This window comes from Jatropha curcas, chromosome 11 (genome assembly GCF_041381405.1).
Source record: "Jatropha curcas cultivar XTBG-Jc1 chromosome 11, XTBG_Jcur_1.0, whole genome shotgun sequence".
Taxonomy (NCBI): Eukaryota; Viridiplantae; Streptophyta; class Magnoliopsida; order Malpighiales; family Euphorbiaceae; genus Jatropha; species Jatropha curcas.
The window spans coordinates 2025137-2042134 of record NC_143161.1 but is presented as its reverse complement, the minus strand read 5'-3'; the positions used below and the strand labels follow the sequence as shown (position 1 = coordinate 2042134).

At 32.2% G+C, this 16998-nt stretch overlaps 2 protein-coding genes and 1 long non-coding RNA gene across 4 annotated transcripts; all 3 read right to left on the bottom strand.

The window, feature by feature from the left end:
- Positions 1-1148: 1148 nt before the first annotated feature.
- Positions 1149-3622, bottom strand: LOC149492321 (sodium/calcium exchanger NCL2-like). Its single transcript, XM_089716622.1, has 7 exons — positions 3159-3622; positions 2882-3070; positions 2614-2795; positions 2406-2527; positions 1967-2246; positions 1570-1884; positions 1149-1471 (listed from the first exon to the last, which is right to left on the bottom strand). Exons 1-7 carry the CDS (start codon positions 3535-3537, stop codon positions 1223-1225), a joined length of 1716 nt encoding a protein of 571 aa, XP_089572748.1. The 5' UTR covers positions 3538-3622; the 3' UTR covers positions 1149-1222.
- A 1037-nt stretch (positions 3623-4659) lies between these two features.
- On the bottom strand, positions 4660-14222 carry LOC105649627 (RNA helicase family protein). 2 transcript variants are annotated; one of them, XM_089716574.1, is made up of 23 exons: positions 14044-14222; positions 13804-13948; positions 13354-13428; positions 12784-12873; positions 12479-12558; positions 11981-12050; positions 11791-11876; positions 11094-11163; positions 10857-10952; positions 10107-10212; positions 9702-9748; positions 9533-9616; positions 9106-9159; positions 8572-8672; positions 8258-8348; positions 7682-7846; positions 6851-6940; positions 6557-6625; positions 5921-6019; positions 5668-5754; positions 5380-5433; positions 5200-5279; positions 4660-4967 (listed from the first exon to the last, which is right to left on the bottom strand). In XM_089716574.1, the coding sequence occupies exons 1-23, from the start codon at positions 14145-14147 to the stop codon at positions 4820-4822; spliced, it is 2091 nt and encodes a 696-aa protein (XP_089572700.1). In that variant the 5' UTR covers positions 14148-14222; the 3' UTR covers positions 4660-4819. The 2 variants fall into 2 exon arrangements, with proteins under 2 accessions (XP_089572700.1, XP_089572701.1); XM_089716575.1 differs by lacking the exon at positions 7682-7846.
- An 878-nt stretch (positions 14223-15100) lies between these two features.
- LOC119369232 (uncharacterized) lies at positions 15101-16049 on the bottom strand. The gene is made up of 2 exons (XR_005176900.2): positions 15935-16049; positions 15101-15509 (listed from the first exon to the last, which is right to left on the bottom strand). It is a non-coding gene; the product is annotated as an uncharacterized LOC119369232 (long non-coding RNA).
- Positions 16050-16998: the final 949 nt, after the last annotated feature.

Genomic DNA, 16998 nt, shown 5'->3' with positions numbered 1-16998 from the left:
GAGGCATAGTGGCGGAAAGAAAGGATGAGGGAGATTGATCACAGAAAAAGGTGTAGAAGAAAAGGAAAATATCTCTACATGAAAAGTTTCAATAGGGAAAATAATTGCCGTTTACAATCATAGATGTTGCTTATAAAGTGAAGGAATGATTAAAGCAATTGGAATTAAAAAAAAAGTTAAATTTTAGATTTAATAAATAGTACGGTGCGTTTTTGTTTTTTTTTTTTAAACTTCTACGAAGCATATGGTCTGTATCTATTTTAATGCTCAACAATTTTAATTAATTTTAATTAATTTCCGTACTTTAATTATTTTAATTTTAAATATAAATAATTATTACATGAAATAAATAACCATTTCATTAGATACATTGTAATTAAAATTTCAAAAATATAATGATTTGTATATCATATAATTTTTTTTTGAAGTCATTTAAATTTTAAATTATTTGAAATACATAAGTGAGACGGAACGTATTCTTTATCAAAACTATAATAATTTTAACAAAACGTATTCATCCATATTTTATATTTTTAACATATAAAATAATTATAAAATACGTTTTTTTTATCAAATTATAATAATTCACATTCTATTAAAAAATGTAAAATATACAATCGGTCTTGGGTCAATGGAGTTAAATCAAGTCTGGAGGCTTAAGTGGATGCCATTCAATAATCATTTATTAATGCTTTGTTTGTTTCGCTTTAAACGAGCACTCTCATTTTTCAGGTAAGAAAAGAAAAGACACCACTAATTCTTCTTCTGGTATATATAAAAAGAGGTTGCAGACATGTGCACACAGTGGACAGGGACAAGAAATCTTTTCCAAAAACATTTTCATGTTCCAAATGAAAATAATACTCTCTCCGCCTTGTTATTTTTTCTTTTTATGTCTTAAAATATTTACAAGGTTCATAAATTTAAATATGTAAATATATTTTTTTTTCCATAATAACATTTATGATTGTTCATTAAATGAAAGATTTTTATTAATATCTTAATGAGTTAAAGGTAAAAAGGACAAAATAATTTTTATTGACTAAATTCTTATGATGCGTGTTTTGTTAAATTCTGCAAGCAAAATAGGACGGAGGGAGTAATTTAAATCTGTTCATCGCCTGGATATAAATGACTGATTTATTTTATCTTGTGAAGTAGAAATAAAATTACAAAGCAAAGTGCCAAAATGAAGGAAAGAAAACTGAAATTGCTCTTACAATTATCCCCATCCACAGAATGTGGTAAGAACATAAATAAATGCCAAAGAAATGGGATACAGAGCATATGCTATTATACATGTCCAGAATGGAAATTTGGAGGAAAAGGTAGCAGAAAGTCCCATTCCACTGCAAATTATTAGAACAGTTAGAATTTCTGCTGAGACATCCCATGACAAATCTTTAATGCAAACAAGTGCTAGGAATATAGCCAAACCCATCACATTATTCATGAATACTCCGCCGTAAAGCTGCAATTCAAAACCATGGATTAATTATTATTTCTTTAATCTAATCTTATCCTTAGTACCAAATAATGCAAGAATGAAATTAGAAGTTAATATATAACCTCAGAAAGAGTCAAAGAAACCGCCTTTTCTGTCTTCTCTCTAGCAGAAGTTATTGCTCTGTACGCCTGTTTGAAGCTCAAAGCCAATGGAACAACAAAGTATGATACTAAGAATGAAGGAATGTTTATGTCCGTAGCGAATTCTTGTAGAGTTTGCATTAAAGGGGTTGCAAGCAAAAAAGTAACTGCAGTTCCTGAAAGTATTAAAAAAGCAGCTTTAATGTAACTCCACCAAGCATTTTTATTAGTGTTCTTGCTTGCTTGATTTCCCTCAGCTTTTTTAGCCACCAGACTTTGTTGCTCTTCACTATTTCCCTGTCATTGCAATTTTTCCATTGTCATAATATTTCTTCATATTTTTCAAGAATTTAAATTGGAAAGAAATGTAAACACATACCTTTGAATTGCTGTTACTGCTAGTTAGTTTTTTCACGGTTTGAGTTGCTTGATTGTTCTTTCCAGAGACATTAGCATTGCTAATCCATTTTGATAAACCTTGAATGAACTCATTCTCACTAATATTAGAATCTCCAGAAATATCAAATTCTTCAAAAACTTTTGATACAAAGTCATCCTCGTTTAAGCCAACTTCTTCTATTTGTATCCCAATTACTAATGCTCTTAGTTCTGCTGCTGATATTTGTGTATTGCTGTTCTGATCAATTTTCTGAAATAACCTACAAAAATGAAACAAAGTGATGTGTAGAATCAGATGCTGCAAAACCTGTACACGACTCTATGGAAATTATCTATCATAGAGGTTATTCTGAGGTGAACCTCACATGTTTTAATCAACTAATTACTATATATATATATATATTAATTGGAAAACTTACTCTCTTATATTGGCTTCATTAGGCTCCCCATTAGACATTCGGAGAGCTTGTAGTATATTTGTTTGTCCATATTTACGCATCAAATATTCAAGTCTTCGCTCTCTAATCCATGGCGTAAAGGCCTGCACTAAATAATACATGTTCTTGAATATTAGACTATGTAACCTATATAAATGCTGACAAATTACATATACAAAAAGTATTTTACCTGATAGATACAGTAAGTGATAAGATAAATCAGTGTTACAATAAGAGAAACAATGACTATAATTCGTGTAGCTAAAGTTGAATTCAGGATTTTTGCCAGTTGAAGTAAAAGAAATGGGATCATAGACAAAAGCATGATTCTTGCAGTTGTTTTGGTTTGATTATCAGTCCTCACACCATAACCTGCAAAGTTTCCATATTTATTTTATTAATTTTTTGAATAATAAGATGTTCCTAATTTGAATGATGAAAGAAGGAAATAACTAGACCAGTTAAGCTAAATTTGTCTTGGTTTTCTGTATTTGACGAAGTCGAAGCCTGTGAAAGGCTGTAGCTGCCAAAAGCAACAACAGAACCCCATATTAATGTAAGGTTCATGATTACTGATCCTGCAAGTAAACCCATTCCCATTTCTGCCATTGATTGAACAGTATCGGAAGTTCCTGAGAATCCAGCCACTGTAGAAACAATTTGGTACATTAGTTTCTTAAGAGTTAAACACAATTAAGGAAAAACTTTGTGTTGTTAGAGAAGAACTATACGTACCCAGAACCAAAATTACTTGAGGAAACATGCCAAGCATTTGAAAAACACTAGCACTAAATATATTGTCAGTTCCAGAGGTTTCAAGGAAAAGTTCAGATCCTTCTGATATGTAATGAGCTGAAAGAGACAACAAGTACTCATATACAACCAATAGAAAAAGCTGGCCCCAAATCTCTGTAGTGCACGGCAAGAACCCATATGTTGGCTCACAAGTCACAGTTGTTGTTCTAAGACCATCAATTTTCAGGAATTTGGATCCATTTTTATGATCCATTAATCCATCTGATATTAAAATAGACTCATCTTCTCTAATGGTACGGCTCTTTGCAAAATGGATTGCTGAGAGAACTAGAAATATGTTAAATGCTGCTTTGATCATTGTAAATGTCTAAATGGCTACAATGGGAAGCTGAAAATGAGTTCAACTGTTTAAGAAGACTTGTCTGATGAACTTTTAAACTGTTAGTATAGCAGCCTTGGATTTTGTCCTCTAGTTATGGAATTTGTAGCCATTAGAACAATTTGGTTTAGTTTATGAATCTTTTTTGTTGAATGAGGTAATAAGCAAGCTGGGATATTTGAATTAACAGATCCTGATGCCATCTTTTTAACTACCCATGGATTGGAATATATTGATTTGCAGATAAGGACAGAGGTTTAATCTCAGTGTTTGATTAATTCAACCATATAAATTAAAGACAATGGCATTGAAGCTCACATGTCAACTCGGAACCTAAACTCAGCTAACAGTCCTTATGGTTGTTTAGCATATGGACGATTTGGTTAAGAGCATTTTTGAATTTAGACTAGTTTGATTAATTATTTTGTGAAGTAAAGTTGTATTAGGTAAACGAGTTTATATAATATAATTCTTTCAAGTTAGAATTTGACGACTTATGATTTTAAAATTGATTTAACGGAAAAGACTATGGATGAGTACCTGGTGCTAGCCAATTTTCATTAGCGAAATAGAGTACCACAGACTATAAAAAGGTATGGGAATATCAAAAAAAGAAATAAATAATAATTAATCTACCCATGGTAGAATCAATAAACGGACGACTCCCACTTTGATTGTCGTTTGCAGACATAAGTTACGTCTCTCTACCGCACTCGCGGATAATAGGGAAAAGTTACCCTACTAATATTTGCTAACGACAGCAGAGATTACCCACTGTTCTAAATGACAGATCGCTTTTCTTATAATACACCGGTTTAAAAATTTTGCGTTCTCTAAACTACAGATCATTGTCTAAAATTTTACATTTTTCATTTATAATATACCTGCTTGAAATTCAAATTTGATTCTTGGAACCCTAGAAAAAATTTATATCATTCAAAATTTAAAATTAGACGTCATTCCTACATCGTGATCTCAGAGGCTTTTTGAAGTAGAAAATGCAGAGCACTTCCCATGATAGCCTAAAATCAAAATACAGGAGAATTACACCGGGGAAACTTAAACCATACATGTGGGGTAGCTAAATAGGAAAAGAAAAGGTTATTTATAAGAAATTTTTTTAAATAGAATAATGAAAATAAATAATGATACAAACAACATCCGCTTATATGTACAAAAGTTTTCGATTAATAGGATCAGAATATCAACTTTTAATTCTTGATCCTGTTAATTGCAATTTAATAAAGAACTGAGAAGGCAGTCAGTGACCAATGGGATCTGTTCTTTGATGCCGGAAAAAATGGGGGGCAGCCTCCGTTAGCCAAGAAGGATCAATAGTCATGACATTGCGCATGTACTGTCGGTCAGTGGAGACGAGAGAATGGTATATAACCCATTTTGGATTTACTCTGGAAGAAGCACATGTTTGAGGTTAAAAAGCAGATTCAAGTGTCTCACTAGAATACCCAGTAGAAAAGAAGGGCATACCACACATTAAAAGCCACACCAAAAATACATAAAATATAAATGGTCAGAGATAAAATTGGCCACATGATCCTAAACAACTTTAAATCAGCACAGAAATTCTGAAAATGTTTGAACTCAGAGTTACTATCAAACACTCAAATCCAGTCAACGAACCTGAATAACACAGACGACGGATGGATATAGACTTCCTGAGAACCCCTAATAGTCTTGTACATCCCATTATGACTGTAGGCCTTTTCAATAAGATAAAACACACATAAATTGAACATTCCTTTTAAGGAGGAAGGAAGATGATACAGTTCCAAAAGGAAATATAGTTAGCATTCAACTCACCTCTAAACGGCATGCATTTGCAAAAAACCCAGCAGTTACAGCCTTTCTTACGGCCTGCAGCATCATTCAGAGGGAGAAAAAAGAATCAGGAGTAGTAGCATATCGATTATTGCAGTCTGTTTAACCTGTCTAATTAAAAATGTTCTAAAGTCCCCTAAGCTTCAATAAACTGAGCAAGCAGGAAATTATTCTTAAGATCCGTATAAGTTCACCTAGTACACAGGAGAGTTGAATAAATATCATTTCAAGCACCAAACCGAACTAAATAAGTAGTATTGCAACACTTACCAGCAGATCTTTTTCACATGATTTTAACACTATGCCTATCCGGAGTGCTATCCTCTTGAGTTGTTCTCTAATTTCAATAACCTTTTTCTGCAAAATAAATTGCATTGGTACAAATGTTATAATATAAATGGGATGCACCAACCAAGAAGACTTTAAAATAAACCAACAGCTAGCAAGTGTTTATAAAAGCCAAGAAAACCAAGTGTGAAAAATTTAACCATGAAGTTTATAGCCACTAAAAACACATACACACCATGGCATGGTAATTCACAAAGTTCTTATGACACCACTGTGAAGATTTTCCAGATTGAAGAAACCCTTGGTAAACATTCAAGAATGTAACATGGTCACCCTGCATATGAAGAAATTAAACATGTGATGAAGAAAGTATTGAGCTCAGAGAAATATATCTAACCAATGAAAGAGGAACAATCTTTCCACTGGTTAACAAATTCAATGGTGAATAAATGTTGATAGTAACCCTACACATACACTACAGCACCGCAAATAAGATACTAAAATCATAGACCAGCGAATATCAAATAAATATATCAGGGGTACAAGCAACACAGTCCAAATATTAGTTAACATAGCTACTAACACTCCAAAAGGGGAATAAACTTGATCGAGCAAGATATTAGAAACTCCACCCTTAAAAAAGCCAGTCAAAGAATATAATAGCTAGGGCATAACAAAGATTCCTTAAAAATGAACTCATCAGCACAGTGGACAGGGACAAAAGAAACCTAGTGTCAAAACTACCTAATTAACAATCGATAGTTGACAGGATCAAGAATAAAGCTTGATCCATATAGGGCATACAAGATCTGATGTGAGTTCATGAAAATTTTCAAAATAAAATATACAAATGATAAGTCATATAAAGTACCTCCGCAGCTGCAAATCTCAACTTGGTTTCATCTAGTTCCTTTTGTGCTCTAGTAGAAATCCAAATAGACTGCAAAAAGACATTGCAAATATTAACTAAAAAATCAAAGTTGATATTGCAATTATAATCTGTAAGTAGAAATCTGTCATTGCAATACAATTCCAATTTTTGCTAACCATTTTTTGTAGATTATTCGAAATGCATGTCTTGGTCATTCTCTAATTACTGGATTCATGGCAATCAAACAAAAAATAAGAAATTAAACTACTGCACATGAGAAGGAAAGGCAAGTACCTGGATGGAGAGAACAGCAGCAATGGTAATGATTTCCTCTGAACATCCAAATTGGTTGGAAGATAATATCATTTTTGAGATCATTGGATCCTGCAAAACATTCAAATTGAATAACCTTGTTAAAAAAAGATAAAAAAAAAACTTTGAAAATAATAAAGAAGTCAAGCATGCAAATAATACGAATACAGCAGAAAACACCTCATCATCAAGAATCACATAAAACAGGTATACCCCTGACTATATGGTGGAATCAGTGGAAAAGGGTTTTCATGCAGAAAAAATTGGGAAGAGTGAAGATGTGCAGAGTGAAAACAGCAACAAACTTAAAAATGAATTCAAATAAAAGAGGAAAGTTTCACGGAAACAGGAGAGAAGACAATTTTTTTTCCCTCAGATAAAAAAAGAGAAATCAGATGCATATGGGTAATTTCAACATATAGGGGCATATAATGAAACGTGAAATGCAAGAGACAGCATATTAGGACACTAGGTTTTCCTGCATTTCCATATTTCACACATCTAATTTTATAATAATAATAATAATAATAACATACACGCACACATATATATAACCACCCACGTTAAATTAAAAATTATATATTTAACCATCCACAATTCAATCAATAAAATAATCGACAACCAATCCATGTATGAAAACAGTAACATAAGCAGCAATAAGAAGCTCTACCAATCCATACCCAACTCAGTTACATGAGCTTGCAAACAAGTGGAGCATTAAAGTGGTTGATTCTAATATCATTAAAAGAGAGAGAGAGAGAGAAGCTCAAAGATAGGAAGATATTTAGTGATAATTATGTAGCCATGGCATACTAGTGGAATCTCGGCCACTTGAAATCCAACTGGTGAAGTAAGTTTAGCATCATCATCCAGGATTCCTAATGAATAAAGGACTTCAAGCGCTCGAGTCATTGCTTCAGGAGTTGGAGATGCTGGCCAGTCAAATCCTAATATATTGTCTATGCCCAAGGCTTTTAACTGCAGTATCATAACACAGTAATTAGAATCTAAAGAACTAAACGAGAATTAAACATTCTTTCAATGCAAGGGGCATGATAATATTAGCACATGTGTCTTTGACCAGCCACAGCTTTGGTGTAGAGATACTGATTTTCTATTCCTTGATTTTGGTTTCTGTTACAGATTTTCTGCTTGTTTAAATTCAAATAAATCTCCTCTGTTTTAGGAGATATTAGTTGTTACTCTTGTGTATAAATTTAGTTCAGTTTCTCAATAAAATAATCAAGCCATTCCTGAATTTCTCTTTGTTTATAGATAACACATAGCATCCAAAGCTCTTGCATATGAAAAAGATAAAAATATTATACAATATCATGAATAATAGTTATTGCGCAGAGAAACATATTTGAAATGCAACAAAAATGATACCTGAATCACAGTGGAAACAAGGTTTGATCTCTGAATCTCGGGGATCCCTTGGACAGGCATTTCATTAAGAAAGTATTCTTCTGTGTACAGCCTGGTTGCATGCACCAAAATAAAAGTTAAGAGCAGTGGGTGAGTTGCACCTACATAGTGATTGACAAACAGGTTGACACATAAATGAAAACTAAGTTGAACTGTCAAAATATGTTTTGAGCCTCAGAGTAATGAGATCCATAACGATAACAAGTAACCCCCAATAGTTTATCCATATTTAGAAGAATGATGTAAATTAAATATCCATAATTAAATTTAGAAACCTGTAACACTTTCCAGGTCGAAGCCTTCCAGCCCTACCAGCCCTTTGTCTAGCAGATGCCTTAGATATTGGTGCAACTACCAGATTTTCAATATCTGATACCTGCAGTGTTGTAAGCAAAAGCAATAAACAAATTAATTACCCATAGATATATACATAAAGGTAAAAATATTTTGGTTGTCAGTTCAAAACAACATAGAATTGATCACTGGGATATATAGAAAGACTTCATGCCAAACCACTTCATCTACTCTTGATTTTCATACCCTAAGCTTGCTTCAATGGAGAAACTAGGAGTAATCCATAAAAACCAGAATATCAGGAGAAAAAACTGATGTATGAATGTCAAATTCAACAGGAGTATAGCTCATAGTCAATAAATATCAAGAGCACATTTTTCGTCACAAATTGCCTTGGCAAAATAACACAATTATGAGACAGAATTCTGTATCAAGGAAAAATTTAAATCCTATATCCAACTAGCCAAATTAACCCCCCTATTAATTTAAACACTAAAGGAAGGTACTGAAAATACCGGATTGTAAAAACGCTGTTTTGAGAATCCACTATCAACAACATAAACAATGCCCTGCAGAAAGCAAAGGAACAAGGTAAATGATGATTCCCTGCCTGTTGGCAATTAAAAAGAATATACAGCTAAAACTCTCCAAACTTCTCACAATTAGAAATGCTGGGACAAGGTCCTTATTTACAGCAAATTAAAGGCAGTTAAAAACCAAAAAAAAAAAAAAAAAAAAATGCTTATCCAGCTTGTATGAATCTGATTTTCATCATGGCTAAGCTTCTTAACAAAGGAGCAAAATAATGTGGGCCCCACTTGGTCAAAATTTATAGCTTTCCATAGTTTAAGCTTGGTTTGATTTCTAACAGCCTATTACTGCAAATTGATCACATGTTGTGAAATTTGTGAAATTTATTTTTTTCGAATGTAAGGACATTACCTCCAAAGTCAATGATGTCTCAGCAATATTGGTAGATATCACTACTTTCCTCTTCCCTCTAGGAGTAGGAGAAAACACCAGATCCTATAAAGAGAGCAGAAAGGTTTGGCAATAGATCAGAGATTTTAATCAATTCAGTACTACAAGCACCAAATGGTAAATTACTAACCTGTTCCACACGTGAGAGGCCTGAGTACAGCGGCAGAACAATCAATCCTGAAAATGTAGATTTTTATCATATAATAACGTTCAATCTATTTGTTAAATGTCAAAAAAAATATCTGGCAAGGTAAATGTGCTCTGATATTAGTTGAATCAAATGCAGATCTAGTGAAGAGCAGGATGGTTTTGCTGTTTGTTTGATAACATCAGAAATGAAGCGGTCCAGAAAGAAGTCCTATCCAAATATGAAATCAAATACGTGCATACACATGATGAAATATTTTCTCTGTGCTTTTGGAAATCCATCTTCACAACTGCAAACATCTACTTTCATGCTTACATATATACACATTCACTTTTACATTCAAATATAGATACACGTATTCTTATGCATAGATAGGGCACTTTCTACCTGAAGAACTCTTTCCATTGGCTTGAGCTTCTTCAGTAAGCAACTTAACAGCAGCATCTATATCATCTTGACCAGTAAGAAACACTAGAATATCACCTGTAGGTTCCTAAGCAACAAAATATGCCTAACAGATGTTAGTGTCACATCATGTTATTATCCAATTACCAAAAGACATATCCACCTTCCAGACACCAGATAGTGTAAAAAAAAAGTTCATTGATTGTAGTAAAGAATATCATATGTCAGAAATCAAAGTATTTAACACTTTTTTATAAGCCTATCTATGTTACTTGGATTTCTGGGTAGGAATATCAAATACAGGTACTTGTTCAGAAGTTGAATTAGAGTATTTTTCAAAAAAAATTACAGATTTTTAACTTAAAAGTATCAAAGTGTCATATCCACATCTGAGCATCTATATCTGACATAAGTAGATAGGAAAAGGGAAGAAACAAAGTAGCTAGGACGCCAGTTTGAGTGACTTGGATGTGTTGAGCTATTTGGTTGAGACATCCAAGTCAAAAGTTTACAAGGTTGATCTTATTTCCATCTGTATAACATTGAGCCAGACTTTCTTCTCTGGTTTATGAGACATTCTAAGCCTTTTTGCATGATTTTTCTAGTTGCCTGTTTGAGTGACTTCTCTAGTTTCTTTAGCAAATAATCACGTTAACTACCTGCTAAAATCAACATATTAGGAAATTCATATTGTTACTTAGAAACTTCATCATATTGTAAGCCTCAAATTACCTGATCATGAATTGACAGTACTGTAGAAACAGCAGCCCGAACATAGTCTGCAACTGGATCCTCAACATAATGAATTTGTACATTAAACCCTCTACCCTAAACATTACAAGAACAAAAACGAGAACTTTATTTTATAAAGTCTGTTTCAAGAAAAGATAATTTCTGCTATGAAAGTAAACAAGTGGGCTTCCAGATAGATATTAGCAATAACAGCAACACATTGCCATTACACAATACCTCAACTGATAGAATTGCAGGCTCTTTCCTTGGACGAACCTCATCTACTTCAAGTCCTCGGCGCCTTTTGCTGGATTACAACAAATAAAAAATATTTAGAATCAATGGCTGTCAACCATTACTTGTTTATGACAATGAAATTGTTGGAAAAACAAGCTTCAGAGTCAGCCAAGACGCAGCTGCGGAGGGGGGGGGGGGCACGGCGGCGGCCCAACAAAAAAAAAATCTTCAAATGCGATAAAAGCAGATAAATGCAACGCAAAGATTTTAATGTGTTGCAATCGCAGATTCAATTAAGATTCTATCGCAAGACACTATTCAACTACACTTCATTTGACCGGTAAAGTTTTTGCAAAATTACATGAAATGAGTTTCTCCAAAATTCTACATGGTAACACCAAAAACCAAGATTTTGCAGTAAAACATGAAACTTTGCCCATTTGTATAAAACCTGAAAATTTTTCAAACTCATGCTAGATAATCAAATCATAGTTTATTAGTGGAACATCACAGCAGAAATAGTCCAGTTTAAGGGCACAGCATTGTTTTGAAATCAAAAGGCTATTTAGTTTAATTTGAATCTAACATGAATTATAATATTTTGAATAGAATTTCCATAACAAAAGTACACTAGAACTACAAGCACATCATCAAGAAAATAAAATATCACGCTTTGTGCAAATCTGAACAAGAATACCTGGCTAGGAAGAAAGCTGCCATAGATTTAGCTTCAATTGTAGCAGATGAGATTATCAAACGCAGCTCAGGTCGTCGTCGCTGGATCTTAAGTTGAAATTATGAAATGGTTAAAAAAAGTGCAAACACAATGAAGTTGGACAAAATTTTTATTTTATTAAATGACAGATCATGGATACTTAAACTTTTACCTTTTTCAGGAGACCCAACAAAATATCAGTCGAAATAGACCTTTCATGAGCCTCATCAACCATTATGACACTGGGATGTTAGGTTATGGACAAGGTTAAGTACACATTGGAGGAAAAAATAAAACTTTTAAAATAAGATAGAGGGTGGAAGGAAAGTGAGAGTCATGGATATCAAATAATAATGCACAAAGTAACCCTAAAGCTATTAAAAAACAACTCCTTGTTATTCATGGATCAACAAATACTTGTGAATGCCAATCAAAGCATCTTCACCATTAATCAATTGGACAATTCAGCTCTTCATGGCCTAATGATGTTAATTAAGGCATTCCATACCAGTGCGCAGGCTGTATGTTACTAGTTAACAGCACTTCCAATAAGTTGGCTATAGAAATTATGTGTTTCTATCTAAAAGGAGCATATTGGAAGTAAATGGAGAAATATAGTACCAAAATCAATGTGGCACGACCAAATTATCTCTAAAATCATAATTAATACCTGTACTTGGTCAAAAGTGGATCATCCATCATTTCTCTTAGTAAAACCCCATCTGTGAGAAATTTTATCCTGGTTAAGCCCTGCACTGCCAAGAAAAGATAACTTGAGCATTCATAATGCCAGAGCAGAACCAAAAAGGTCACATGTAATTGCATAGATAGTCCATTTTAATGCATCAGATACCAAAATTCACAGTATATAATGCCAGTCAATGATTAAGTATTTGCGCTAGCAACAATGAAATCTAAGAGATGCTAAAACAGGGGATAAAAACTTGAGAATATAAAGGAAATAAGCTGTCTCACTGAATTTGTAAGATCCTCAAATCGAATTGTGTAGCCAACTTCCTCTCCAAGCCTAACCCCCATCTCTTCAGCCACCCTTGAAGCAACTGCCTGATCATCAGTGTCAAATATTGATTGTAAGACATATAATATAACAAAACAAAACCACCATATAAACTGTAGTAAATTGAAATAATATTAAGAAAAACCAGGATGATCAAATTTACTAAATGACTTGAAGATGCTTAATGTTTTGCGTCCAAGATAATAGTTATCATTTTCTTCAACAATGGGGGCAAAATATTTTGCTGTTTTATGGATATATATTCTACTAAGGCATGAATTACAACATCATTCTTTCAAGAATTGAATATCATGAGCTATTGGAAGATCACTTATATAACATTTTCCAAACATTTTGAGTTTTCATACTTCTGCTTAGATGGTAGTTAGGATTTCTTTGTACAATTAATTCTAAAGTAAGATTCACATTGTCCTAACTCCTAACAACTCAAGTGAACAAACATGTATATGTGCAAGGAGGCGAACAGAAATGGATTTAAAAGCAGTAGTTCAAGGTCAGGAAAGCACCTGGACTGCCAATCGTCTTGGTTGGGTGCAAGCTATGATACGTCCACCATCAGCCCAACCTGCTTCTTTAAGGTACTGTAATGTAGTTCAAGCATACAATAATTTACAATTGAGTGTGTTATTGCCACTCATTAAACAAATTCCAAAAGACTAAACAACATCTATGGCGAAGATTTAAGAACTTTTTGGTGATTCAAAAGATATAAACATTAAGACATCAAATAAAACGCAGATGAGAAGCTTGTAAATTGTAGCTAACTCTCTCTGCCATTCAAAAGAGATTCAATTATAACATCACACTTCAAAACAAATAAACAGCAAATAGCACTTGACTTAACTCGAAAAGGAGAAGCATAAATACAACAAGAACAGACTGTATTAGGCTATCAGCATTCCGAAATGAACTTTGAGAGTTAAAACATCAATTGAAAGCTGAGAAGCTAAAATAACCTGAGGAATCTGTGTGGTTTTGCCGCTGCCAGTCTCACCGACAATAATGGTAGTGCCGTGAGTCTCCACCAAATACAAAATTTCCGTTCTGTACTTGTACACAGGCAATCTCTGTCTCTGCTTTTCAATACTCGCATATCCATACCTGCAAACCAAGCAGGTACCCTCAAAAAAAGCACGTGTAATTATAAATACTCGTGTATACAGTACAAAAGCAAACAGTAGCTGCGATGTGTATACCCCGATGAAGAGGAGGAGATGGTGGACGAGAAGAAAAGGACGCCCCCTTCTTCGTCGTCAAGGATTCGGGGCTTCTCGGTGCCTGGTTTCCAAAACTGTGACATTTTCCCTCCGTTTTCGAGCTTTTGCTGTCTACAGTGTTTAGCTATCAGTCAGTCAGTCATTCCTAATAAGAATGGTTTTTTTCTTCTCCTAATTTCGATTTTTATTTGGGTAAATTAATATTTGATCCTTGTAGTTTGGTGGATTTGATTGTTTAGTCCCTATAAAATATATGAACCTGTCTATATAGTTTGCTTTCATTAGAGCAATAGGTCCTTTCGACTAAATTTGACATCTTTCTTGGTATTTATACAGCTTTATTTACTATTTAATATTTCAAATTATTATTTAAAATATTTTGCTTTTAGACAAAAATTTTTAGATAATTTAACGAGTTAAAGTTTAGAGATAGACAAGAGATTTTATGAGATAATAGAGATATGATAGCAATGCAAATCAAAACTGAGAGATTAAATAGTTAATTGTTCTATTTATTCTCCTAATTTTATATATAATTTTCAGTAATGTACAACGAAATGGATTCAAATCCTTCTGTTTGGATAGGCCGAATAAACCCAAGCGGATACGTCTTTGCTTTAGAGGCCAAGTCCATTTGAGAATAACCCATACATCATTTTCTTGTATAGGCCCATTCCAGAATGACCCTCCAAAAATTGTAAAATTACACACACCTTTAACTTTTTACTTTTTACTCTTTTCTTTAGTAAGTTTTACTGCTTATTTTAAAATTATTAATTATATTCTATTTTTTAATTCTCTCTGCAATTCATAGGAAAATGTCAAGTTGTGGAGTGATTCAAATTGGTATAAAAATCACACACACATATAACATATATAGAAGACGCGATTGATATGCTCACGGTAGGTAATTGAGTAAATCTCTAATATAATAATAAAAATATGCAAAAAAATTAAAATAAATAATGAAAAATTTTAAACTTCATTGAATCTCAATTTCTATTATCCTATTACACTTTATAAGTAATAAATAGACTAATAGAATCTCCACAGGGAGAATTTATTTTTAATTAGCAAGATTCAACATTTTAAAAATCATTTTAATATTATTATTGAATTTTGATAACTTTCTCTCTATCACATTAGAAAAGAAGTAGGCAGGGGCAAAATTAGAAAGAGTTTTGAGAATTATGGCTTTTCAAAAATTTCGAAAACCTCTCAAAACTTTTTATTTGGATATTAGCCCCTCTAAAACTTAGTATTTTGATTTGGTTTCGTTCCACAAGGAAAGAAACATTCACAAGTTTGTTGGCTATTTAGACAAATTCCATTGGCAGCATTGCCATGCAGCTTCACGCAATTAGCTTTGCATAACGCATCATTGCAATTAGGAAGACCGTATGGAATTGTACAAACGCGTCCAGGTTGTGCAGACACTTCATTTCCTGCAACCATCAATTTTTATTCAGTAAATTTAAATATATCTTATTTTTCATAAAGTATAATATATGAAAAACATTTTTCTATAAAGCGATAACTTAATTAAGTAATTAGTATATTTCTAAATCAACTAATAATGATAATTATATTTTGTATATGAATAGTTGTGTATGCGAAAATTAATATGTAACATAATATTAATATTTTTATATGAGTCGAATAAATACTCGATTTAGGACGATTTGAAATGATAAAATTTGGTTCTATATAAATAATCATTTGACTCTATCTGGTACTTTTGTTTTATGAAATTTTATAAAATCATTCATAAATAAAGGGAAGCAAGTGATACGCTAAAAACATTAATAACAATAATTATATTTTGTATCTAAATATATGTAATATGTATTTAAGTACTACGAAATTATACCTTTCAAAAGGAAAAGAATAACCAAAAGGATGACAAAAATTTGAAAGCTCCCTCCCTTCATCTTTTTTTTGTTTTTTTTCTCTTCTTACTATTGTACTATTCAAGTGTTGTGAATTGAGAATTTGCTACGATGAGGTGATTGTTTAGAGTGCTATATATAGCGTTTGTACCCTACAATTTAGAGGATTGTTTGGTATTACAATTGGTAGGTTATAGATATTTGGTAAGTTTTTTAATTGACAGCTCATAACTGATTTTCATTTAAATTTTTTTGAATTTTATTAAATTTTTTTTATTATTATTGGGAGAATTGATTCATTTATTAATTTATTTTTACTTAATTGAAATGAGATATTTTCTCACAAATTTTAGAAGCGGCCATTAAATTTTGCCTTTGAAATTTAGCAATGAAGAGATGTCCATTTATTTCTAAGTTCAACATAAGACTTTTAAGTTCTATACAATTGCAAATTTGATTATTTCGTTTCTATTTTATTAATTATTGAAATTGATAGATTCCATAACGTGTGTAGTATCTACTATCATTTATTTAAGAAGTAATTATATTTTATGGACTAATAAGTATATTTTACATAAATCAAGATAGAAATAAATCAAGAATCAGTATATATATCGTATTTAATTGTAAATCTATCAGAAATAAATGCAATATAGTAATTACAAACAAATTTCATAATTTGTTAGAGAATAATTTTATATCATATACCAAATCATATCAGTAATTGTAATCTGTACATTGCCATAACAAGCAAGGTTTACGATCCTATATTAATGGTATATGAAATGTAAAGGATGTATATAACAACTCAATTTTCTATTCTAGTCTTCTTCAAATCTCCTAAAAAAGTAATAAATCTATCAAAAATAAATATAATGTAATAATTACACGTAAATTTCGTAATTAGTTAGACAAATTTTTCATATATAACTTACCAAATCATATTAATTATTTAAATACATGCATTATCATAGCATACAAGACTTCATAAAAAACTACCTTAAAATAATGATATTTTTATATGGAAATAAAGTTCAATTTTGCT